The sequence below is a fragment of the Malurus melanocephalus genome, unplaced genomic scaffold, assembly GCF_030028575.1.
Source record: "Malurus melanocephalus ecotype Western Australia unplaced genomic scaffold, MMel_1.1 scaffold_617, whole genome shotgun sequence".
Taxonomy (NCBI): domain Eukaryota; kingdom Metazoa; phylum Chordata; class Aves; order Passeriformes; family Maluridae; genus Malurus; species Malurus melanocephalus.
Genome location: NW_026623849.1, coordinates 261,089 through 286,351, shown reverse-complemented (window position 1 = coordinate 286,351; position 25,263 = coordinate 261,089). Strand labels below are relative to the sequence as shown.

Here is a 25,263-nt window from a genome sequence, read left to right as displayed (position 1 = left end):
GCTCCCTCAGGCTCCCTCAGCTCCCTCAGGCCCCGCCCCTTTCCCCGCCCCGCCCCTCCCCGGCCCCGCCCCGCGCTCCCCTCACGCTGCCCCAAGATGGCGGCGCCCTTGGCGCTGCAGCTGCAGGAGCTGCTCGACCCCCGGCCGTGCCCGCGGGACCCCGAGGACGACGCGGAGGAAGGTGCGGGAGGACCGGGAGAGGGGTGGGTTTGGCACCGCGGCCGGCGGGGGCGGCAGGGGAGCGGTAGGGGCGGGGTAGTGCGCTGCCGGAGCGGCCGCACGTGGCGCCGCGGCGGCGTGAGGSGGGCTCGGGCCCCGGTGGCCCGGGCTGCGGGCGGAACGCGGCGCTCCCGCTGTGCCCCCGGCCCCGGGGTGACCTCAGGGATCGGGGCTGTGTTAGGCATAGCTTGGTTCTTCTCTGCGATCTGTGTGAGAGCCGTGGTRTGCTGTCAGAAACACCTCAGTAATCTCTGAGGCAGTCACCGCCGTCAGCAGAGGCGCCTTCCCATTTCAGGAAGCACGATTTTGTTCCGGACTTCGCAGAATCCCAGACTGGTTTAAGGTCCTTAAGGAAGGACCTTAAAGGGCATCCAGTGCCACCCYTGCCATGGCAGAGACACCTTCCACTGTCCCACAGCTGCTCTGGGGACATCTTCACCCTGTGGTGGTGCCAAAACTGGAAATTCCAGGAGACCCTGCAGTCCCACAGAAGCCGTTTTTTTCTGTCCCTCTTGCCCAACCGCTCCTCGGTGCCCGCATTTTGCCATTCTCTTCTCTCTGCAGTGACTGTAGAGCAGATTGTGTTGGTTGGTTATGAGCAGGAGGTTTTYTTGCCCCCCTCAGCCTCAAACAAACACTCCGAGTGAGGCATTAACGTTTGTAAACACACATTAAGAGCACTCAGCGATTTGAGTCGCTCGATTGCCTGAACAAAGCTAACCCTGTAATTTGGCACRGGGTGTCTTGCACATGAATGAAGGMAGGGAGGGAGGATGGTGGGATGAGTTCTCTGGGCTGGRCTGCTCTGCTCTGCCTCCTGGAGAAGATGGGGATGAAGGAGGGTAAATAACCACAGTGAAATTATTTCCTCTGCTGAGCTTTTCTGAAATATTTATGTATTTTTGTGGTGTGTATATGTAGCAGGAGGCCAAAGTGCATCTGAATTGGAGTTTTCCTCTTTTAATCTGCAAGCATGAAGCTTTGCAGAGCCCTCCACGTGAAGAGCTGCTCTTCTCACAAGACCCTCCTGCATCCTTAGGAGGGCTTGGACAGGCTTAGTTTGTGCTCTGCTTCATGCAGTAACCTTTCCCCCTTGCAGGAAATTATTTGTGTGGCTTTTCTGTGCTTCTCAAAGCCACACTATTCCATGATTTCTGTTCCATGTGCACTGCATTGTTGCTAGAGGAGTTTTTCCAGGGCTCCTTCCTGCCAATGCTCCTTCTAGACTGGAATTCAGCTCAGTTTAGACACCATTTCCCTGTTTTTTTTTCATCCACAGCTACAGTTGCTAAAGTGATTGAYAGATTTGAGGATGAAACCACAGATGACATTTTGCCTGTTGGTAATATCAGGAAAAGAGCTTCAGCCTCTCTCCTGGAAGCTGATAAGAGGTACAGTGGAAAAGCTACATCTCGRAAAGCTCTGCAGGAAGAGCTCTGGGGAGATGCTCTGGCTGAAGAAGGATCTGGTGAGAAATCTCATTTTTCTTCCCCTTTTTACTGGGCTGCACAAAATATGATGTCAGCATGTGACTGAGCATGTCGAGCCTCAGGGCTCTGTTACAGGGCAAGGAACAGCTGCAATTAAGTTGGACATCAAACAGCCCAAACCATAGCTATTGCTGCAAAGTGACACRTATTTCTGCTAATTAATAACGTTTTTCTCTCATTTATTAGCTGARGAAGCTGAAGATGACTGGTACAGTGGCAGTGAAGGCTCAGAAGAGGATGACAGTGTTGGCTCTAAGGCCAGGGAGAAGCCCAGCAGTGCTGGCAGTGAGCAGGAGGATGACTTGGGAGATGATGAAGAGGAGGATCCATCCAAGGCCAAGGCACCAAAGTTCACCTTCCAGAATATCACAGACTTTGAGAAGTTTACAGAGGGGATGGATGATGCAGGGAGCAGTGAAGGGGAGGGTGATGATGAGGATGAAGATGAAGATGAAGATGAAGCTGACATGGAAGGAAGCGAGGAGGAAGAATATGGGAGTGAAAACCACGACGCCGGAAAGGAAACCAAAGACAGTGAAGATGATGGGGGGGTGATGACCTTCTCCAGAGCACAGGAGTCTGAAGAAGTGGAGAAGGGCAAAGCTGTGAGGAACCAGCTAGGTTTGTGCATGTTTGCTGTGTGTTTGCTGTCCCTTCACTGRCAGTGTGAACCCAGCCATGCTGGGYTACCACACCTCAGCRCARTAACGTGCTGTGAGCAYCCTGCATGGCCATGCTACAGCAGCCACAGGTTTTTACAGATGTTCTGCCAAATCTGCTGCTGCAAAAGTTCCCTTTGTGAATTGTGTTTATGCACTGGCTGAGCTGAACCAGTGCTGAATATCCTCATGGTGCCATTGGGACAGGGCCTTCCTGCACTGGTCCTGCTGTGATGCTGAGATCACTTTTTTTCAAAATATGACACCCACAATGCCATTTCTTGCTGTCTGAGCTGTTAAACTATCAAACCTCCGTTTGCAGACTGTCCTTTTAAACAGCAGAGCAAAGGGATGGTTTGATTTGTGGGTCACAGAGYTGCTGCTGGGATTTGCTTTGTCCAGAGACAACTTTTGGCACCCATTTTGTGCTGGTCAGTGCATGCAMAGACTGCCCTGAGCAGGAGTAATGCAGCCCCAAGGGGAGGGCTTGAGCTGTGAGGTCCTTTAAAGGAATAAGTKCTCTGGCTTGCTAACTTTAATTCTTTTATTTCTCTTTTGTTGTGAAGCCCTGTGGGATCAGCTGATGGAAGGGAGGATCAAGATGCAGAAGGTGCTGATGACAGCCAACAGGCTCCCCCAGCCAGACACCTACCCCAGGTTCAAGAAGGAGGGGGGACAGGACTTTGACAACGCTGTGGAGAGCTGTAAGAGCCCTTTAATCTTTCTCCTTTGCTCCGACTCTTACAAACAATTGGTTTGGTTGTTGCTGTGCAGTGCAGAGCTGGGATGTTTTGTCCAGACACACCTCGTACCAGTTTTGTGCTGGGCCAGTGAGTACAAAGGTGTGCCCTAAGCAGGAGTAATGCAGCCCAAAGGAGAGGGTCTGTGCTGTTAAATTGGAGCTGCCTCATCTGTTTCTTTCTGAGAATCACTGCTGATGGCACTGATCTGATGAGATCTGCAGTAGGTTCTCCAGTGTGAAGTCATAACGTGCAGGCACCAGATAAGGGCAAAGAACTCCGTTTCCGTGTGGTGTGGGTCTGTTTCAGTTTTATATCTGAACACCTTTTTTTACTGGCCTTGGGGTGAATGCACAGGGAGGGAGGTGTCCTTGATGGCCAGACAGCAGACACAAAATAACAGACACAAAGACACACTTATACACACACAAAAAGTAACTTCTTTATTCTAAAACAAACCTCTTTTATCCACTTTAGCAACTAATGCATACATTTGTGTCAAACATACATTAGTCAGTGAAGCTGTCACTTTCTACTCATCAGCATAAGATTAGTAAGTTTACAAAAGCTACAGTATTAATAATATTTATAATTATAAGCCACTTGCSTTATCAATTTTACATTCTAATCTCTTTTTCTCAAAGCAGCTAAGTTTTTCTCCCATACAAGCTGTTAACACTCCTCTACAGGGAGGTGTCTGGATCATCAGTCATGACCCTGCACTGTCCCCCTGCAGCAGGTTTTGGCTGTGCTCCTCTGCCTCACCCCTGACCCCAACAGAGCAGGTAAAGTTTACCTGCAGCTGCAGCAGGTGAGGTACTTTGTGCTTTAAAGTTGGYTCTGCTGCTTTAAATGAAGTGATTAAGGACAAAAAGGCAAACTCCCACCAATACTGTGCTGACCTTTCAGTGGAACACACATTATTAATGGCCTTAATGAGATGCATTACAAACTGCACCAGCTCCATGTTTCATTACAGGTCTAAGATGCAATATCATTAAAGACCTTTAACAGAAACAATGGTTGACATTTTGATATTTCCCATAAGCAAAATACATCCAAGAACATGGAGTGTAATGTCCCCAGTGCTGCAGAGGCCAATCCCTCAGCTCTGAGGGAAACTCCACTGCTAATAACTGCTTAATGATCCCCTCTTCACCTTCTCCTCATCATCTCAGCACAGAACTTGTAGGAGTTCACTCTGATATTCCTTCTAGCTTGGGTTTGTGCTCTKTAGTTCATCTGTGCAGGCAGAGAGAACATAAAGCTGGAGTGATCTGAGCAGTGTTGGCAGAGGAAACACTCAGGGTGGCAGATGGGAAATACTGAATTTAGGAACATTCCACTATTAYTGCTACACTTGTATGGGATGTTCTTCAGCCTTGGACAGGATTTGGGATAATCATGTCATTGGCACTGTTTTGGACTGGGTGATGYTCTCCTTTCAGGGAAGCCTCAGCATTTCTGTCCAAATCCACAAAATAAATCTGGCACATTTTCATCATCCTCATTGAACAGGAGGAAATCATTTGGTGTTYGAGTWKCACAAAGGAGTTGGTGCCAAAATCYCAGACTCTGGKTGAACCCTGCAGGATGCTGGAGGCAGGAAGCTCCCAGTGTGCTTGGAGCTGCTGGACCAGAGTTTTCCTRCAGTTTATCCCAAATCCTTCCATTTCTCATGAAATTTCTGCTCTCAGGAAGGCTGAATTTTTTGAATTTGAAAATGGTCCTTCATGTATTTTCCTCTTGGGTGTCTCCCACTGTTGTAGTGCAGGAATTCCCTGAGGGCTGGAGTATAATTGTATTAAAGAGTGGACAGCAGTGCTCCATCCATTTGCTCTTTTGAAGCCAAACCTGAGTAAAAATTGCAAGGTCATGCTCGTTTCCCAGATTTTGAGACTGGAGGTCACAAGACCTCAAGTGTTTAATTTATTATTTTGTAATCTTTTATGTTTTTTGTTTGTTTTTTGTTTTTTTTTTAATGTTACAGCATGCTTTGGACAACCTTAGATTCCTAAGATCTCAGGTTCTGGTAGATGATTTACTGCAAAATTGCTTATAAATTGAAGTAGAAAATGTTTTGCAGACCTGGCAGCTTTCAGGCTTCACACCCATTTGTCACCCAGCATTTCCCTTTGTGTATAGAACAAGAATTAATTAGGCTGCACTGCAGGAAAAGTTTATGGCCATAATTTATATAGGATGAATTTCTGTTTAAAGAGACAGCATTGCTTTGTTTGTGCTGTCTTACTTTTTATTTCCTTTTTTTTATTCCATCTTTAATTATATTCCAGATTTTTTGCTCTCACCCTTTTTACATACAAATGGGAGACCAAASTGTGGTCATGGAGCTCATGTTTATTCGTGTTTTGCACCCACTGAGAAAGTCTGGGTGGTTTTTARTGCTGAGCTCTGAGTGGCTGAGCCCTGAATGCAGCACAAATGTCCAATGTTTAATGCCCTGCACACACAAACCCTCCCAGCTCACAGTTCCAAGGTGCTGCTGCCTGGAGTGGGTTGGTTCTCCAAGACAGATTTGTATTCCCCTGCACTGCATCTTCCAGTCTGGTCCAGGSCTTGAGATGTTGCCTCTGTTTGGGGTCTTGCACGTTCAATTAATGTTTTTCATAATCAATGCAAGTCAGAATTTGCAATCTGCTCCTGATTTGCACATTAAAGAGACCCATTAATTAAAAATTCCAATCCCTGGCATGTTCCCGCAGGATCCCTGCATTATTTACATAGAAAAGGAGTGCAAGGTGCAAGTTTCTGTGCTGTGTCTGTGCACAGATTGCAGGCCTGCCACTCATATTTCACTGTGCTGGTGAGGGGCAGGGAGGMTGGAAGGGGATCTCATGAAATTGTCTCCAAAAATTACCTCAAGGGCAAGAAAGATCCAAAGAAGGGGTGGAAACAGTGTTAGTGAAGCCACATCCAGTGCCAGGAATTAAACAAGTTCCAAGGTTTGTGGCTTGTTGTGTTAAATCTTCTAAATAGAGTGATAAAAATCTCACAAATAAATGAGGGACAAGGAGGTAACAAGAGCTTTCAGACTGTGCTCCTGCCTGGAGCCATTCCCTGAGGTGCTGACCTGGTCCCGGGACAAATTCTGTGCCTTGGCACTTAACAGCATGTTTAGCACCTCTCTCTCTGAGTGCTTCACACTGAATATCTTCATTTTGTTCTCGGTTGGTTCTACAATATTTTGACATTTGAGAGAGGGAAAGGTTCTATTTAGTCTCTGGTTAGTACGTGTGTGTGTTCTCAGTGTCTTTTTAATGAGGATTTTTATTGGCATCTCCAAATCCCAGTCTTTAAAATAATACTTTTACATTCTTTACAACACCTAGACAAGTCATGTGGAAGAAGCTGATTAAGCAGTGACTAATTTTGGATAAAATCCAGCGTGCTGTAGGTACCAGAGAACCTGTTCCACTTCCTGAGAGAGAAGATGTGCTTGGCAAGGCACCCCCTTCCCTCCCTCACCTGCACCCACCTGGCCCTGAAAACACCTGGATAGGGAAAGCTCTTTGATGAAATGTGATTTATTGGCACAGGCTTGGAATTTTGAAGGGAAGCCTGCAGGACTCTGCTGCCAAGAATTCCCTCTTAATTTTGTTATCGCCGCCGTTCCTGGATCGCTTTTAAAACTCAAATATATCCACACCTCCATCTGGAGATGTTAATGCATTAATACAGAGCGGGGTGAGTGTCACAGGGAGGGGGAGGAACTGAGGCACAGGCAGATTACACAGTTTCCAGAGGCATAGAGCAGTTACAGGATTAATTGGTGCTAGGCAAGATCATGGACTTAAATATATTCTTGCTTTGAAGATTTTACTGGGAGCCTGCACAAATGTGTGACAGCAGAACTGGGTTTCAAGCCTCAGTGTAAATTATTATGATCAGATCTAGCCCACTTAAAACTGGTAGTTCATTTTAATTGAATTGTATTAGTCTGGACACTTTATGAATACAAAAAGCTTCGACCCTGCCAATTCATGCGGGGTTGAATGTGATTTAAATGGATGTGGATGGAGGTGTCCCCAAATTTCACCTCTCCTCTCTGATCTAATGGAGAATCTGTTCAACTCTTTTTGGGGCTGAGCCAAAGCCTGTTGACATTAATGAAGACTCTTCTCTCAGCTAAAACAAATGAATGAATCAGAGTGAATCAGACCCTTGTTTCTAAATTGTGTKGAATATGCCATGGAGAGCTTTTAATAAGGGCTGGGCTTGGTGAGGATGAGCAGTTCCTGGGCCATTTTGGATGTGCCCTGAGTGAGGCTTTAGACAAGGCCTAGCTCTCACTTTTGGGGTTCTGTGTTTGTTCTGTGAACATTTACTTGGGTCATTAAGTCTCTGATGGTTTGTGCMTGAGCAGAATTTGGGCTGTGATAGGTACCAGGAAAGGATTTTGTGGCTGGTTGTTACTGCCTRTGAATTGTTCAGGAATTGGGTGTGGGAGGTAGTGGAGAAATGCAGGACATTTATTTAACATGAGTTTTGGGCAGTTTTCAGAGGAAAAACTCTTCCCTCACCGAGTGCCAAGGCTTTTAGCTTGTGGTATTGAATATTTTTGTGTACAATTGTTGTTTTCTTCTCCTSTACAGGTGTGGTAGAATGATTTTCTAGAGCCATGTGTGTTGTTTGAGGTTTGTTTGAAATCTGCAGTGCAGGAAATGATGGCACAGTCCTTGGCTGGTGACCTGATCCACCTGAACTGCAGCCTGTGGGATTACACCAYGCTCAAACAGCTTTCCCTACAGCCATGTTCCTCAAGATTAATAGCTAATTAAACTGAATTTAGCCAAATATTTGTGCGTGTTAGTCCTGTACTGCACAAACAAGATGCAGGGAAACAAAGGCTTTAAAAATGTCCAGACAAGCATGTGCAAATGTCAGCTAACTCGGATTAATTGGCAATTGGGTACCTTGAGATGGAAACTCAGGGCTTGTCATGATAAATATAATTAATGGCCTGGTATTATGTGGGGAGGTCAGTCTGGATGGGCTAATGTTCCCTTCTGGCCTTAATATCCCAATAACTATGAAATTCCCCATTTCCTCTTCCTTTCTCCTCCTTGCCCATGTACTTGGGGATTCCAGGCTGGCAGAGGCAGGAATGTGTGCTGTCAGCTTCTTTGCATTTACAGTAATGTAAAACATCAGTTTTTATAAATCTCATTTTTGCCAGCCCCATCTCCTCCCCGGTTTGGGCTGATATCAAAAGATGATGGTTGAGGCGAATCAGTAGAGCATGAACTTCATGGAAGTGTTTCTCTTTCTCTCCTGCTCAGCTCTCCCCCTCCCCCAGTCCCCTCTAATAAACCCCTGAATACCCAGCCTTTATTCTGTTGTTGCATCCAGTTATTTTCTTTACTTTTAGCAAACTCATCTGTGTCTGATCCTGTTGTCCTTCCTGTCAGGTGCAGCAATATTGGAGTGAAAGGGCTAAATTGCGGCTGCTCTGTAACTCTTTGGGAGTCAGCTGAAGCACTGCCTAGAAAGGGGGGTGCAGCCCTGGCTCCTTTGTGCCGAGGGAACACAATTTTCCCCTCTGCAAAGGCTGATGCATCATTTGCATTCCAATGGAACCAGCAAACTGGGCTTGGGTGTGGAGCAGACCTTTGCAGTCAGCAGCAAAGTCGGCCCTTTTCCTAMTAACACTTGATAAAATTCCCCAACTCGTTGTTTTGGGAAGCGTGAAGGGAGCGTTGCTCCCATCATTTCCTAAATTTGGACAAATTTACTAGTGCTTTGTGCTGGGATTGAGCTGAAGGCTGTGAGAAACACAGATGTGACCACCCCACCTCTGAAAAATCACCTTGAGCCTGTTTTGGAGTCTGGGCTGGCTCTTGTAGTTCTTGTCTTAAGGTTTTTCTTTCTGTGCCATGTTGAGTGAGGAYACTGAGGAATGCCAGGCTGGAATCCTGCCTGCCCCATCTTCCTCCTCCTGAGGTTCCTCCTGCAGCAGAAATTGCAGTCCTAAGCCCCATGTCTAAGAAGTGATACCTGGAGGAATTCCCCCTCCTTTCCCTGGCTGGGAACGTCGTTCTGCTGCTGGGAATAGAGAGCAAGCTCCAAAAGTAATACTGACAGACTTCAGAATTATGATACACTGGAGCTGCAGCGTAATTCTTTGTTGAAGAAGTTAGAGGCCTAAAATGTTAAGGCTTATTGTTATTCCGAGTTGATAATCTCTGCCTTGCTTTAATAATTTTTCCTCATGCCTGGATAGCCTGCGAGTTGCACAATAATCACTCACACAGCTTTGTAATCAATGCCCAAAGTAATAGGATTCCGCTGGCCAACGGCAATTAATAAATTTGTGTCTTTTTTAAAACACTAGCAAGTCGGGCCTGAAATACGACTGACTGGCTTTCCTCATTTGCATATTTATTGCAGTGGAAAAATTCTTGCCGAATGATTGATGTTGAGCCTGCCTCTTGAATTCCAAACAGCACATTATTATGAAATGAAAAATGCCGGCCATACAGTTGATTAAAGTTGAAGACAGTGGAATCGGTGTTTTTTAAGATTGTGGGAGAATTAAAGGCATATTTTAATAGATGTTGACAAGAAGTGAACTAACAAAAGCAAAGCAAAGGATTTGCTTGAAAAGATTTAATCAAACGTGTTTCGTGGGGGATTAATTGCTGGGGATGACTAGTGCAAGTGGCTGGCTGCTGGATGTGAATGGGGAGCATTGTTCCGAGGCCAGCGGATCGAGGGCTGTCTGACCTGGAGTTTAACTCCTGTCCCACAGCCCTTTGAAGGGAGGGAAGGTTCCCTCTTCATCCGAGTGCTGGGATAAACGTGTGTACCTGCTGGAGATGCTCTTCATGATGTGCAGGGATTAAAATTAGAGGTTGGAYTCCTCTCCTCCTTTGGATTTGCATAAAGTGAGCGGTGCAGGGTGACAAGGAGCCTCTGTGGGGAYATGGATCTCTCTGTGGAGGCAGGAGATGCTCCCAGTTTTGGGCAGCTCAGTTTTGGCTCTGCATCCCTGTGTTCCAATGCCAGCATTTCTCCAGCTTTTCTGTGAGAGCTTCCCAGCCTGTGGAGGTGCAGGGAGAATGAAAAGCATTGCATGCCAGTGATACTCCTGTGATGCCAGATCCTCGGATTTAATTGAGGGGAAAAAGTCCTTAATTTCCAGCATTGGCACAGCTCTGAGGTCGAGCTGTGTGCTGGGTGGGTGGTGGCTCCTGCTGGTTCATCCCAGGAAGGATGTTCTGTGTTTGGATACGGCGTGTGGAAAGCACTGCCACGGCAGCACCCTGCAAGGTGTCACATGGAGTAAAAATCCTGGGAGCTTTGCCCCAAATTTAGGATTCTCTCCCTGACCTGTCACACTCTCAGTCTGCTGGATGCATGTAGCATGGACAGGGAGGAGCAGTTTTGGGAATCTCGAGGGTTGGCTCTGTGAACCCATCATACTCCAAATCTGCGGGGTGGATGCACCAGGTCAGGCAGGGTGAAGGTGCCTGGTGGAGCAGTTTTGGGAATGCCAGAAGCTGCTCTATGAACCCATCATACTCCAAATCTGCTGGGTGGATGCACCAGGTCAGGCAGGGTGAAGGTGTCTGGTGGAGCAGTTTTGGGAATGCCAGAAGCTGCTCTATGAACCCATCATACTCCAAATCTGCTGGGTGGATGCACCAGGTCAGGCAGGGTGAAGGTGTCTGGTGGAGCAGTTTTGGGAATGCCAGAAGCTGCTCTATGAACCCATCATACTCCAAATCTGCTGGGTGGATGCACCAGGTCAGGCAGGGTGAAGGTGCCTGGTGGAGCAGTTTTGGGAATGCCAGGAGCTGGCTTTGTGAATCCATCATACTCCAATCTGCTGGGTGGATGCACCAGGTCAGGCAGGGTGAAGGTGTCTGGTGGAGCAGTTTTGGGAATGCCAGGAGCTGGCTTTGTGAATGCCTTGGGAAGCCTGGCCTGCAGGCTGTGGTGTTTTTCCATGGATTCCCAGTGTCCCTGCATGCAGCTGTGCCTGCTGCTCCCACAGCTGCTTGGGAAGATGAAATGAGACCCCATCTTTAAAGGCCATGGAAAAAAATGCAAGGCTTTTCCTGTGTGGGAAGCTGTGGGAATGCTGAGCCTGGAGCAGGGATGAGCACTGGCAGCCTGTCCCCACCCTGAGTCCATGGATTCCATGGTGGGGATCAGTCCCTGCAGCCGGGTCCCCCCACCCCAAGGGGCTGCCAGCAGCTTGGCCAGTTTGTCCATAGCCACTGGCACTGACAGAATTGATTCTGTGTGGTTTGAGAGCAGCAGGACAGGTTTCATCTCTGGTGGCTCTCCTGACACTTTGATACATGGCAGTGCTGGATACTCCAGGGCTGGATAGAGGGCTGGATAAAGTGAGGATGTAGAAGGAGTGTGGAGAGAAAAGCACTCTTTGATTTACTGGTGCTGGCTCCCAGCTCTCTGGCTGGATTGATCTGCTGCCTGCTGYATCTGGAACAACTTCTTCCCTCCTGGATACAAAATTTGGACTCTGAGAGGTGACTCTTCCACAGACACTCTGAGTCTCAACTAAGCTGGAAATTATATTCCAGCCATGTTTGTTGTGTTCTTGTTTCAAACAAGGAGCAGCATTACAAAAACCTGCTGGGGTTAGGAGGGTCAGTYGGTGTCCAGCCTCCTTTCAAAATGATGCTGTTTGCAGCCATGGAACAGTTCTGGTTTGTGCTGCCTTCATTCACAGCTGGGGCCAGGCTCTCTCTTCCCCAAAGCAGGCAGTGTACAGACAGACAAGGGCTTTAGAGGGAAGAGAAGATGGAGACTGGGAAGAAAACAGTCCCTTCTGGAATTAAATGTGAAATGGATAGGGCAGGGCTAGATGGGAAGAGAGCAGGGGCGGGTGACACTTGGCTCCTGAAGTCGAGTTTACAGCACACTTAAGCAGCCAACAGTAAAAATGAGAATGCCATCCAATAATGCTATTAAATACACAAGAACTGAGAACGGGGAAATTACCCAGCTGTAAGAGGCTCGTGATGAAGCCACTGCCTGGAATAATTAGCCCTCCCACCTGGTTAGACGCACGGTCATTGTCTTCCCTGCCCTCTCCAGCCCCTTCACTCCAAATAAAATTGCTCCCCATCCCCACTTCTGTTGGGGTCTGTCTCTCGTAGCCTGGGGGAGCCTGAGCCTGTCTTTATTTCCTTGCCTGCTCGCCGTGGCCCTGCTATACCCCAGAAGAGCTGGAGTGCTACTCCAGTTGTAATTGCCAGGATCAAAGCTGCCTGGGGTGCATTAGCACTGCTGCTGGAGGAGAGGCAGCGGGGAGAAAATAAACAGTTTGGGAAGCTCTGGGGACATTTGGCTGCGTYGCAGGCAGTGGGAAGGATTTTGCTGGTGTAAGCTGTGCACTCAGGCTAGGGTGGGGGCACTTGGCTTCTGCAAGTGATGCTTTAGCTGCAGACACATACAACAAATGCAGTTTTAAGGGCTTTTGTCTGTTTGTCTGGTGGAATTGTTTTGATGCTCACACACGTCTGATTTACAAGTGCAGCAAACCTAATCCGTTAATAGGTTTATATCGAGGAGTTGTCAGGGTGTATCTATAATGAACCAGGGGCTCGGGGAGGATGAGCCCAACAGCTGATCTGCAAGAGAAATCTTAAAGCATCTTCTCCTTGACATTGCTGTTCCTGAGGTCAGGCCGTCATTTATCTGGAGGTGGTGACAACTGAGCAATATCACAGTGGTAACACACGGGAAATTGAGACCTCTGAGTGTCTGGGCTGATTTCTGCCTGCGCTGCCTCTGTCTGCCTGAGGAAGATTTGCTGTTCACTCTYCCCCTGATCTCTGTGTCCCCCATTAAAAAGCAGAAATAAAGAAAAAAACCGAGTGGGGAAAAGTTCTTGTTTGCCACATACAAAGGAAGAGTGGGGAGTTAAGTAAAGCAGCCTCACTGGCTCCGTGGCAGAGGAAGCTCTGCCAGGGGAAGCTCTCCAGGGGAAGCTCTGGTGCTCTCCACACAAATCCACGTGCTCTGCCAGCCAGAGCACAGTTTAGGKTTTTGGGTAGGAGTGTGCCCAGTGTTTTACCTGGGGGAGCTGACTCTGTTGTTTTTGTGCAAAGGAACCATTTGTGTAGGCCTGGGCAAACACTTGTTTTCTCCAGAGTTCTGCAGGGAGCCTTGCTGGTTGCCACAGAGGAGCTGCTTGTAAAGAGCAAATGCTGTGGCAGTGTTCAGTTAACCTGTCCAACAGTCAGCTGGAGCTCTGTGTTCTTGGAGGACAGATACAGGAAATAGGGATACAGAACACTGTCAGCTTCAAGAGCCTCTGGACACACAGCCTCCCAACCTTCAGGGTTTGTGTGTGTGAGCACCCTGCAGTGCAGCTCCTCATCCCAATAAAAATCACATTCACACCATCTGTTGATCAATTTACACCCCTCCACCCCATCTTTTCTTCCCTTTCTCTCTTCCAAAGGATCTCTGGACCTGCAGTTCTGCTTTTCCAATCAGAATCTTCTCATTAAACTCACCAGGTCATGGTTTAAAGTTCCCCCCATGGACCAGATCTTGTCACTCTTGTCYCTTGCTCTGCAGGTTGTAAATCCCTGGAGGCCTTGCTGAAAGTACTGGTGGAACTTCAGGATGAGCTGCTTTATCAGTACCCAGGCACGAGGCATCTGRTCGATGGAAAGCAAGCAAAAACTGAGAGGTAAAAGCAAAAAGAGATAAGATCTTTGTGAATCCTTTGGTGTCCAGCAAACAGGACAATGCACAGCCTTCCTGAGCACCCTCACCCTGCTGCTGTCTCACTCTGCTGTGTCTGGGTGACACATGCTCTGTCACTGGAATTCCYTCTGCCTCGTGGGAAGTCTGTTTTGTGATATTTCTGATAATGGAGCAGGGGCTAAACCATGGGGCTTTTAACAAAAATACCAACGTGGTGTGTGAAGGGGCACCCTGACATCTGACACTGCTGTGGAGAGGGACAGGGTGTTTATCCTGTGTGTTTGCATTGCAGTGAGGATGAAATCCCCAGCAGTAGCGATGAGGARCAAGTGGAGAAGGCTCAGGAGAAGAGGAGGCGCCTCCCCAAACGRAAGCTGAAGTTTGAGGAGTACCCTGAGTTCATTGCCAAGCGCTACAAGGACTTCAGGACCTACAGGAACAGCRTCCTGCAGAAGTGGCACGACAAGACAAAGCTGGCAACTGGCAAAATGGGAAAGGCAAGGCTTGGTTTGTGTGTGCTGACATGGCTCGTGTGGGGCAGRGGACTGGGGAGCAAGTTCAGACTGAAAGAGTGGAAATTCAGGTGGGATACRTGGGATAAATTGTTCCCTGGGAGGGTGGGGAGAGGCTGGCACAGGGTGCCCAGAGAAGCTGTGGCTGCCTCTGGGTTCCTGCAGTCCAAGGCCGGGTTGGATGAGGTTTGGGGCAGCRTGGGACAGAAGAAGGTGCCCCTGTTTGTGGGAGTTTTTGTGTTCTCTCAACCAGCCACCCCCTCACAGCCAATCTCCATGAAAATGCCCCTGCTGTTGGTGCACGAGCTGTTTGTGGTTCCTACCAGAAGCAGAGCCCTCTAAGGCTCTCCTCCTCCATGAAGTGTGTGCTTTAATACAATGGGTAATCATTTCACCCAGAGATCCAGGGTCTCCTCACATCTCTGMGTCGGTATTAATCATTGAGAAGTTAATCTGAACCAGAACAGCAAAGGCATTTTATTAAACCAGGCGTCAACTTGCCTCAGGTTGGGAAGGGAGCGCGAGGGAGAAACAAATAAAAAATCCTCGCAGAAATCCCCGCAACGAGCCCCAAACCCCCTCCTCGTGGAACGCTGTCTGCTTATCCTCTGACATGGAAAGATAGAGGAAGGCTGGTGCCCGGAGGAGAGGCTGAGTGTGTTATCTGACACTGGTGGATGCTGTTGCAGGGTTTCGGTGCCTTTGAGCGCTCCGTGGTGGCGCAGATCGATCACGTGCTGATGGACAGGGAGCGATTGCTGCGGCGCACCCAGACCCGCCGCTCCCTCTACCCCGTGCTGGGTAAACCAGAGCAAGAGCCACCCCCAGCCCCACAGCCCGGCCCTGACAGCTCGGTAAGGTTGGCTTTCCAGGGGTTTTGTGGGGTTTGTTTCRCTGGTTCATCCTGTGAAATCCGCAGAGCGCGCTGTGCGAGACTTTAGCAAGTGGTGCTCTTGTTCGGGAAAGATTTAGGAAGGAGGAGGATGGAGYGTGGATTCTTGTAGTGTAATGGCTAAGGAAAAGTTTTAAATTCYAGTTTTGGAAAAACTGGATTTAAAAAAAATTTAAATTCCAGTTTTGTGGTGTTTGTGTTATCTCCTGTCCCAGTTCCTGACAGGGGAAAAACAAGATTTGGGCTGGGATTGTTCCCCTCCTGTGCTGCAGGAAGTGATGCTTACTAAATCTGATTTTTGAAGTAATGGCAGCAAAATTTGGTTTTAACTCTGCAGTTCAGAGTCTTTAACCCAGAAAGTCCCTTTTAAAATCATTGCATACAACCTGCAGAATATGTTAGTAGGAAGCCCGTTATTAATTTAGTATTTAAGAATGAATAAATACTCAATTCTGAGAGATCAGGTAGAATTACAGCACTTGCAAGATGTATTTTTGCCATTACATTAAAAATACCTGTAGTATTTTGCCAGAAAGACTTTGCACAGTCCTATTTATTTCCCAGTAAAGGTATCATAAATCTATTTTGTCATTGGCAGCGTTTCTGCCTTGCCTTTAAATGTATTCCTGGTCCTTAAAAGCTTGTTATGTTGGGAGCTTTTCCCCATTCCTTCATATCATCAAGTGTGTTTACAAGCTGCTGCACGTGATGTCTTTGGAATTAAGGATGGAAATAGGCACAAATGAGCTTTGAGTATTTCCTTGATGCTTCCAGGAAGTCCTCCCTCCCTCAGAGTCCAACAGGCACCTGAAGGACATCGATGAGGAGATCTTTGATGATGATGACTTTTATCACCAGGTAGGTGATGGTAAATGTGTGTTGGAATTATGGCTCCAGCTGGATTTTAATACTTACAGAGAAAATTCAGTTGTTTCTGTGCTCTGTGTTCCTCTTTACCCGTAAAACCCAGTTACCTGTTTTAACATCCAAAATCTCTGCAAGTACCTCAGGGGATTCTGCTCTGTTTTTGTTGTAGGGCTGTGTTAGCCTAAACTTGCACTGTGGGTGAGCTGGGCCTGTCCCTGGGGAATGTGGCTACACAAGAGAAAAACTGTGAATTCTCTGAAGGTGACTGTTCTCTGTGGGCAGAGCCCCCTTAGGAAATCCTCAAAAGCACTGAAATTCCTCTTGTCTCAGCTTCAGCCATCTCATTTACCTGCTGAATGGGAAAGGGCTGCTCTGGCACTTCTCTTGGAACTGGGCCAGCTTGGATCCAGGCCAGTTATTCCTTTTATTTGCAAAAATTCTTAGAAGCAAGAAATCTGCACCAGTGCAGGGAAACACAGTGTTTGTAGTTTATTTAATAARGACAGTGCCAGCCCAATGAAAAACTGGAATTGTCACATATTGAGGAATGTGTCACTGTGAGGACTACACAAATATCATTATATCACTAGAGAGACAATGTTTTGATCTGAAGAGTTATTAGAGTGGCCAGGAAAGTGCTGAGGCAGTGGAAAAGAGATGCTGCCATGTGAGGGTGCCAGGCTCCAAATGGTGATGGGAGAGAGCCTTTCTCGTTGGCATCAGGGATTGAAAGGGCCAAATCTGTTGGGATAATGCTGAGGTGGAATTTGGGGTGCAAGTGGACCCTGAGAAAGAACACAGAGCAGATGAACCTGATATAACAAACTCATGGAGTGGAGAAATAGCTGAGATTGACAGTCTGTRCACCTGGGCAGAGAAGGTGCTTCTTGGCCATGAAATGTTAAATTTTTACCAAAGAAAATAGCAATAGATGAATGTCCCCATCTTTCCCTCTAATAACTGTAACTGTGCTAAATCGTGATTGCAGAAATATGAGCAGGCCCAGCTTAGCTTCTCCCCTCACTGGTTAATTGGGGTGCTGGGGTTAATCTAAATTAAAACTTAAACTAATAGAGGTCATTKAGGGAAGAGAATCACCTGAGTAAAACAAATGGGTCTGCCAGGCACAACTGTATCTTGGCCATTTCCCAAGAGGGAAGTGGCAGCAAATTGGAGTCATCTGAGGCCTGGGCAGAGGTGAAGGATGGGTGGCAGGGGTTTGGCGTGCAGCCCCTCCYGGGGAACAGTTCCAGATTGCATTCCCTGCTGCTCCAGCTGTGGAGCAGCCCCAACCAGCAACATCTGGCAGCACAGCCAGGCATGGGTGCCACTTTGGGACCCCCATGGGCTGGAAATATGGTGTTTAGCCTGGTGCAGGCTTTAATCACTTCCCAGTCCTTGGCAGCGGCTCCGACAGCTTCACACAGCCTCGTACATCACACACAGACATCTGCCRAGCYGCCGGGCAGCTGCACATCCATTCTSCTTCTTGCTGGGGCTGTTTTKATRTCCCTGCCTCCTTCTATCCCTCCCTCACTCCATTCCACCCTTCTCCTCTCCTCCATCCCCAAAATGCTTCCTGGGAGAGAGGATCTCTGGTGTTTGGGGGGCTGTCTGTGCCACTCTGCCGCCGTGGTTGATGTCCCATGCTCAGTGGGATTTGGCAGAGATTGGAGCTGAAGCAGGGCTGAGGCTGAGGAAAACAGCTCTGTGTTCTTCTGTGTCACCTCCCAATTAAATTGGATTCATAAAGTGCTTTCCTTTATTTGTCAGGGCGCTAAGCTGGAGCTGGGATTGCATTCAGAGCRGGGAGAGCGCGGCACAATGGAGCTGCCAGGGCCCTGAATGGCTGTGCTTTGCCTGGGTCAGAGCTGAGCAGGGCTTTTGTGTGCGTGGGGGATTGCATGTGGGCATGGGAATGARCTGCAGGAGGGGAGCTGCTGCTCCAGGAGTGCTCACTCTGAGCTGAGGGTGCTCAAAAACCCCTGCTCCCCATGCCTAACACAGCCTGCAGCGTGCATTTCAACACCTGCCTCTTCCTTCCTGCTTTCCAGACTTTCTTTGGGATCATTTTCATTGTAATAAATAGCATTTTAGAGTTATTAATTTATTTTGATTACTGCTTAAAAGGTAAACATTCAGATAAAGAACAGCGTTGGAAAGCAGCTTCCTCTATGTGTCAGTGTGAAATTAGGCAAGTAAAAATGAACAAGATTTGATGAATGTGCACRAGTTAATGATAACAGAATAAGTAGCTATAGTGTTTTATTATAGATTATAATAAAAAGCTCTTTAATTAATCTGTTTGCCTTGTGGAAAAACAATTTTCTTGCCCAGGTCTTAATATTCAGTAGAATTCAGCAGGTGGGTCTGGTGGAATTTTGTGATGATTCAGGACTTAACTCTCTTCTGCCTGCTCATCCCACTTTGCCTTTTCTCCTATTCTTCACTTGTTTTATAAGCAGTTACAGTTTTTATTGTGATGGCCCATACTGGATGGTGATGGAAAGCTGAGCTGAAAAATGCAGTGAAATATTTTTATTTGGGTGGGAATAGTTAAACTGTTTCAGAAAGATCCTCGTCACTGGCAGCAGTGTGAAGCTAGAGCCCAGTTCCTTTTCTTTTAAATTCTCCTTCRTACATGGTTTTTAGAGAAGAAAAAAGGCTTTTTATTTTTAGAAGTCATATTTACGTAGAATTCATTACTGTTGGTATTGCAGCATTAAAACTTAAAATTCCAGCCTGCTACCAGGGAGCTGCTGGTCTGACATGCTACAGTGGAGATTTTATTGTTGGGTTGAAATACTCCTCTGGTAAAGGAAAGAGTGGAAATTGGTTTATTTCCAACAGGAATTAGGTTAGTGTTCATATGCTAAGTGTTCCACTGGTAGCAGCTCTTCCCAGAACAAATGTTCATCATTGCTGGCAGCAGGTATGCCTAAGGAGAATTGGGAATATCCATAATCCCTTTTTTTCCTCTGCTTTCCTYCCCTGGATTTGGTTGTGTTGTGTGTCACTGCATTTTGTGACAGCCCACAAAATGCCACCAGTCCTGTCCATGGGCACCAGAGAGGAGCCAGAGTCAGGGGGAGCAGTAATGCCCCAAACAAGGAATTACTAATCCAGAGAACTATTAAAAGTCGATAATGGTGAAGAATAGAGAGAAGCCTGGCTTTGTGACAGGCTGGTTTACCTTAATTAAACCGGTGAGTGATTAATWTGGACAGCTGATCTTGTGGCTTTAATTAGATGCATTTAGAGTTTTGTGTGAATAAGAGATGTCTCGAACCATCCCACAGGTTAATGGCAATACAATACTCTTATCACAGGCATGTATCTTTCAAATGGCTGGCTAGATGGTTAATAACACATTTTAAAGCTTGATTTGGAACTTCTCTTAATGGGTTATTAGAAAATAGGCAAATCTGTGCATCTTACACAAACCTGCATCTGAATAAAATGRGCTCTATAAAGACACTGTCCAGTGRTTTCAGCTTGCATTTTAGRCTCTTAYACATAGATTGCAGAAAATTAAGTTTTTAAAAAGCTTTTGGAGGGGGTTTAAAATAATATTTGTGTTGCAAACTTATTTTTTTCTGGTGTTGGTAGAAATCCGAATGTTGTTACGTGGCTACCGAGTGGGAGCTTGAGAGGGCATTTATAGATGRGCTTCTTTTTTTAATTTGATTTGCTCTGTAAGGTCTAAGACAAGTGAGCCTTTTGTCAYGAGGCTGATTTCAGCTCTCCTTAGCCCTTTGTCTCAACTGGAAATTCTTAGGGGTCTGCAAATCAGAAAGGTCAGCGAGTGTAGGATTAGAAACACGATAGATAGTGCATGAAAATGAGACCTAACCTCTRCAATGAAAATTGACCTCTAAAATGAGAAATGAGGCTGTGTTACCCTTGAGCAGCACCCTGATGGCATTTCCAAATCCCTCTCATTCTCTACAATGGACTTTGTGTGCATCTCTGCAGTGGCATCGAGGGCACTCCTTTAGGGGAATTTTTCAGTCAGTGTCGCTGCTGGCCAAACAGCGACAGAAAAGAATAGATATAAAACACACAAAAAGTGGGTGAAAAAAACAGAAAGAAAGAAGGACTTTATTGTGGGACAAGCCTCTTTTATCCACTTTAGTAACTAGAGTATATATTTGTGTTAAACATACATTAGTTAAGAGACAACTGTTTAATTAGTAATCAAAACATAATTAGTAAGTTTGCAAAAGCTACAATATTAGTAATACTTATAATTTTTAACCACCTACATTATCAATTCTACATTCTAATCTACTTTTCTCAAAAATACAACATTCCTCCTCCATATAAACAATTAACATCCCTTTCTTTTCCCAAACCTCAATCATACACAATARTTAAATAAATTTCAAAATCAAAACTTATAAAASCCTTTTCCCCCACAAGTCAGCACTGTGCTGATTCCAGCAGGGATCAGCAAAGGTTTTGGGTTCAGCAGCAGGAATTCAGGAGCTCTCCTGGCAAACATCACCAATTCTTCCCAAAGAAAATCCAGCTGGTGTTGGCAGCTTCCCTGTGCTACCATAGTTTGTCCTCCTGGTCCCAGTTTTTGGGAGCTGAGCCGTGGGATGTGGCTGTGCTTCCTTGCAGTTGTGTTTACTGCCATGGGAGACTGAGCTGAGGTTCTGCAAGTTCAGGGAAGAGGTGAAGGAGGGAAAGCAAAACAGGATCTGTTTCCAATCAAAGCCTTTTGATGCTGGAATTGCCTAACTCTGTCTTCACACATCAGGGCTTAATGCTGATGGTGATTTACTTACACTTCCTAGTTAATAATTAGACATTGGGAGACACCATATATCACTCCTAATGGAATATATGGGGTCTGATGAGAGTTTTCTGTTTTGACTAATAAATTTTAAGCAGAATCGCCAGGCTTAATGAAATATTACCGTTTGGGAAGTGGTTTAAGTCTTGTGCTGGGAAAACAGTGTTGCTTTATTCAGTAAATGAWTTTATCATTCACTCTATCCTGAGCCCTGGCTGGCTCTGGAGCACGGGCTGGATGCAAGACTCTGAACCAGAAAGCAGAAAACTAATCAAATCCTTAAAGACCAAAGGCAGCCAGGCAGGCCTGGGCTGACTTTTTCAGTGCTAGCCTCTGGCTACATCCACTTTTATTTTAGTAACCATTGTTAGCATGATTTATAACCTCAGCTCGGAGACATTCGCTATTTAGATGTAACAAGATGCTTCACAGCTTTTATTTCTGTTTCCTAATTTCCCTCTTGCTCCTGCTCTTTTTTTTACTTCTCCCTCATCTCTGCCTCCCTCTGCTCTCCCAGTGCAGTGTCCCAGTCCCTCTCTGCTGCTCCAAGCCTCCCTCCCACCTTGCTTTTGACAGAATATTGACTGGAAACCGAGATCCCATTTCTGCTTAGCCTTAAGGGCAGCTGTTTACAGAGTGGCAGTGTTACACAGGTTTACTGTGTCGTATGTCTGTGTAACACTGGATTTGGATCTTGTATTTAGCTGCCAGAAGTGACTGTGATGAAGTGGCAGAGATAAACTGATAGATTGTGTGCCAGAAAGATGTTGGGAATCAATCAGATAAACAGGGCAGAGTAGTAGCTTGCTGTTTTCTAGTGATAATAAACCAGTGGCCTGGCTCCTGGAATTTTTAAATGTAATTGCTGCAGTAATAATCTCCAAAAATAAGCAAGTAGGAAAAAAAAAAAAAGTAGTGGCAGGTTTTTAATTATGTTTGAATCACTCTTTTTTCTGGTAATGTGATGTATGCCTTGAAGGAGAGGGAAGCACAGGGTGGAGGGAAAGCATCCTGCATCCTTTTCTTCCCTGGYATCTCTGTGGAATCGCCTGGATTTGGGTGCTCCTGAACTGAGGCAGTGGCTTCCCTGGCTGGTGAAATGCCATCCATAAAGCAGTTTGTGCCCCTTGGTTTTGGAGGGTTGTTTTCTGTTCTTTGTGCTGCTCTCTTGGCCAATACCCAAAGCACAGCACGCCCGATTTACAGTGAGTGCTGATAAACACACAGCGCCAGTCAAGGCTCCAGAAAGGCTGTTCACAACATTCTCTGGCTGCAGGAAGCAAAGAGGACAAACCCCAGCCCTCAGGACACAAAAATAAATAGAAAAGGCTTGCCTGAGCATTCCTGCTGTAGCTATAAAAGGGTTTTGCTGTGCTGTTCTCTGAGTGAACATCACTGCCCGACTTTTGTTTGGGAAGTGGTTCAGTTCCTCTGGGAGTGTGGGGGGAGCCCTGTGGGGCTGAGCTTTCCCTGCACATYTGTCCCTGGTGCACCTCTTGCCCATGGGAGCAGGGTACACTGAACCAGAACACTGAACAACTGTGCTTACTGTAAATGGGATTTTTGTCTTTCCTGCAGCTTCTGCGAGAGCTGATCGAGCGGAAAACCACATCCCTGGACCCCAATGACCAGGTGGCCATGGGCAGGTGAGTGGGGAGTGCCTGGAGCATCACTGCCTGTACTGAGTTAATGTGGAAAAAAGCATCTGGATATTAGAAATTGCTTAAGAAATTAAGAAACACGATGACATCAGTCAGGAAGCTCATCCTCAAATATATTGCTGAGTTATGGATCACCCAGTCTGACTTCTGAGCTGTTTGTGTGTGATCCTCTGGAGATCTGGAAAGGCTTGGTGCAGGTATTTCTGTGTCTCAGTGGCTCCTGCAGCACTGAGACAATCCTCAGAGGCTCAGAAATAGCTGCCCACTGCTGAAACTTGGCCTTTGCTCTTTATTAACTCTGATTTGTTACTGTTTCAGAAGAACAAAGTTCTGATTCTATTCAAAGCAATTCCTGTGTGTATCCCTCCTGCAAGAAAAGATTCTGTGCCCTGAAAACAATATCAGGGAATGTTCCCTGCATGCAGAAGTAAACTGTAATTCCATGCAGGGAAGCTTTTATTTCCCTGTTTAATTCTAGAGTTARAAAATAAAGAATCTTCCAAATGCCACCTCATGAGCAGTGCATGTTGAAATAACCACGGGCTCTAATTTAGAAAAGTGTAAAAGCAAAGAAAAGCTGGAAAAGCTGGAGTTGGGCTCCTCCCTCAAAACAATTTTGTGGGGGATGTCTGTAGGGAGGGGAAGAAAATGCATCAGGAAATTTTGTGATGGTGGAACAACTTTTCTGCTTGTAAAATATCACCCAAATTTTAATGCATGACAAATTTATTTTGTATACGTCTGGAATGTTATGGAAAGCTATTCACTATAATTTAACATGATATAGACAAAATTACATTTAAGTGGTGATTGCATTGTACATTTATCTGACTTTACAATAAAATAGATTACAGTAATTAAGATTATATTAAGATTGCAGTAATTGGATTTTGTTAGATTTTTTTCCCTGATGTCGAGTTTTCCTTGTATAAATCAGGTGAGATGACGCTTGTTTTAGTTTGAAAAAAAATATTTATAACCAGGAGAAGTTTTCCCCTGCTGGAAACTTCTTTGACTTGAGGAAGTTCTGGTTGAGATGTAGAGCTTTGAATACAGTTGGGGATCAGAGAGTCTTTCTGGGAGTGTTTAATGGCTCTGAAATTGTGTTGTTGTTTTTGTGCATCCCCAGGCAGTGGTTGGCCATCCAGAAGTTACGGAGCAAAATAAAGAAGAAAGTTGACAGAAAAGCCAGCAAAGGAAGGAGAATCCGGTGGGTGRCAACTTCTGCAAATCACACACAAGTTCTGATTTTGCCAAGGGAAATGTCTGACAGCTCAGGGTGTATTTTACCCCAGTTGGCTCTGATTCATGAGTTTTGGGGTGAGATTTCTTGCTCTGGAGCCCTGATACTCCTGGAGCCTGGAACGAGGGCTTGGTGGATGCAGCCTGTGAGCACTGCCCCAGTCAGCCTTGGCAGGAGGGTTTATTGCTCTCAGGAAACACCAGAGAGGTGCTCAAATGTCCCTGAGCCATTTGGGGCTGTAATTTCCAGTGAGAGCCAATAAACCCCTCTTGTGCAATTTGTATTTCACTGCCTGAGACTYGGACAGCAGCTCCAAGGGAAGTTGTGCAGAAATACCTCCAGTAAATCTCTATTTCCTACTGAATGCCAGTTAAAATTTGGTGTCAAATCCCTCTTCACATCTCAGCTTCCTTTAGCTACGAGGCATTTCCCTCCTAGAGCACTCATTTGGGTTGAACTTGGTGCAGAAATCTTCCACGTGGCAAAGGAAGCAGCCTGGAGAGCAGGAGGTGTTTCCCCCTTTGCAGAGCAGGTCTCTGAGTCTCCCTGAGTTTAGCATGATTTGTAGCAGAGGAGGGAGGATGCTGAAAAGCTGCTCTGCTTCCTGAAAAATCCAGCACATTAACCATCCTTTGTGAGTAAACTATAAATCCTGAGTTGAGATGGCATCTGATAGAAAGTCAGTGGAGTCAGTCTGGGTCAGGCCTGGCATAGCAATTTTTAAGATAGATGTCATAAGATAATTTATTGAAAGAGGGAAGAGCTACTTTGTTGGCCTGAAAAGCCTATAATTATTGACTATCAATATTCTTTTCTGTCAGCATCACACATAATTGGATATATTCATGATTCAGTCAAAACTCCTGACAACATCACACAACTGAGGCAGCCTCGTAAACCTCCAGGAATAATGGGGAAGTCTCTCATGGTGTGCAATCTGTGCCTTCAGCATTCCTGGGCCAGCAGCTCCCCCTCAGTCAATTGCCTTTCACATCTCAGGTGCCTCTTTCTGCTTCTTTAAATAAAAAGTTGGGCTGACCCTGCAGGGAGAATATCAATAAAAGAAGAAAAGTCTCTTTGTCTGTGGTTGGGATGAACAGGCAGTTCAGCTTCTGCATTTTTCAGAACGGGCCAGTAGAGCCCAAATGGGTGTTTTTAAATAGTTGGTGCTTCCACTGAGAGACTTGGTGCCACCCCAGGCAGATCCCTGACTCTCTGTTCTTCTTTCTCCTTCTCTAAAATTGGGACAGCAGTGCTTAAATTTGCTTTCATGAGGGGCTTTGAGATCCTGCAGAGCCAAGTATTTAATACYAAGTTTTGTCTSCTGAATTCTTCCTTTTTAGCAGAGYTTCAGTKTTACAGCCTGTTGGGATGCAATGTGCTGRTTTATTGTGAGAATCTTCAGGTGCTTTCAGAAGAAGTCAGTCTTCCACTGGAGGGAAATTTGGGCATTGAGAGGGGCAATAAGC

The 25,263-nt window shown here is 46.2% G+C and overlaps 1 protein-coding gene across 1 annotated transcript in view; it reads left to right on the top strand.

The window, feature by feature from the left end:
- The first annotated feature begins 71 nt into the window (after positions 1-71).
- Positions 72-25,263, top strand: part of AATF (apoptosis antagonizing transcription factor) — a 39,474-nt gene continuing 14,282 nt past the window's right edge. Inside the window, exons 1-10 of the mRNA XM_057383254.1 lie at positions 72-181; positions 1,499-1,687; positions 1,896-2,330; positions 2,935-3,072; positions 13,687-13,801; positions 14,111-14,315; positions 15,020-15,184; positions 15,997-16,080; positions 22,469-22,536; positions 23,681-23,761. Coding sequence (XP_057239237.1) covers positions 97-181; positions 1,499-1,687; positions 1,896-2,330; positions 2,935-3,072; positions 13,687-13,801; positions 14,111-14,315; positions 15,020-15,184; positions 15,997-16,080; positions 22,469-22,536; positions 23,681-23,761 — 1,565 coding nt within the window. The 5' untranslated portion in view covers positions 72-96. The remainder of the gene's footprint in view (positions 182-1,498; positions 1,688-1,895; positions 2,331-2,934; positions 3,073-13,686; positions 13,802-14,110; positions 14,316-15,019; positions 15,185-15,996; positions 16,081-22,468; positions 22,537-23,680; positions 23,762-25,263) is intronic.